Source organism: Penaeus monodon, chromosome 33 (assembly GCF_015228065.2).
Source record: "Penaeus monodon isolate SGIC_2016 chromosome 33, NSTDA_Pmon_1, whole genome shotgun sequence".
Taxonomy (NCBI): Eukaryota; Metazoa; Arthropoda; class Malacostraca; order Decapoda; family Penaeidae; genus Penaeus; species Penaeus monodon.
In genome coordinates this window covers 12,847,426-12,847,852 of record NC_051418.1, presented here as the reverse complement: position 1 = coordinate 12,847,852, position 427 = coordinate 12,847,426, and the positions used below count along the sequence as shown (strand labels likewise).

Genomic DNA, 427 nt, shown 5'->3' with positions numbered 1-427 from the left:
ACGAAGCGAGACGGGGGAGAGGCCGTGTCCCCTGGCTCCGGAAGGTGTGAGTCCCGAGTGAACACAGAGCCACGTCACGCCAGAGGTTCTCGGGAATTCATTTCTATCAAGCGCCGACATTTACACAAGCACGCCCGGACCGCCGTTTGTTTACATGCGGCGGATGTGAAAACCAGTGCCAGGAGGGAGGGGAGGAGGAGGGAGTGCCAGGGGACAGTGGGGGAGTGCCAGGGAAAGAGGTGAGAGTGCCATGGGGGGAGGGGAGGAGGAAAGTGCCATGGGGGGTCGCGGCGACGCTTCTCCGGCCCGGATCTCGGCGCCGTTCGGGGCGACGCTGCGCACGGGCGCCCCGGTTGGCTTCATGGCGGGAAGGCGGGGGGGGATAGTTTGTTTAATTAGTGGAAAAAAAAATAAAGGAATTTTAAAA

The 427-nt window shown here is 60.9% G+C and overlaps 1 protein-coding gene across 1 annotated transcript in view; it reads left to right on the top strand.

Annotated features, from left to right (window-relative positions):
• The first annotated feature begins 277 nt into the window (after nucleotides 1–277).
• LOC119594252 (nuclear hormone receptor FTZ-F1-like) overlaps nucleotides 278–427 on the top strand; it is a 9,624-nt gene continuing 9,474 nt past the window's right edge. The window contains exon 1 of the mRNA XM_037943321.1: nucleotides 278–352. Coding sequence (XP_037799249.1) covers nucleotides 278–352 — 75 coding nt within the window. The remainder of the gene's footprint in view (nucleotides 353–427) is intronic.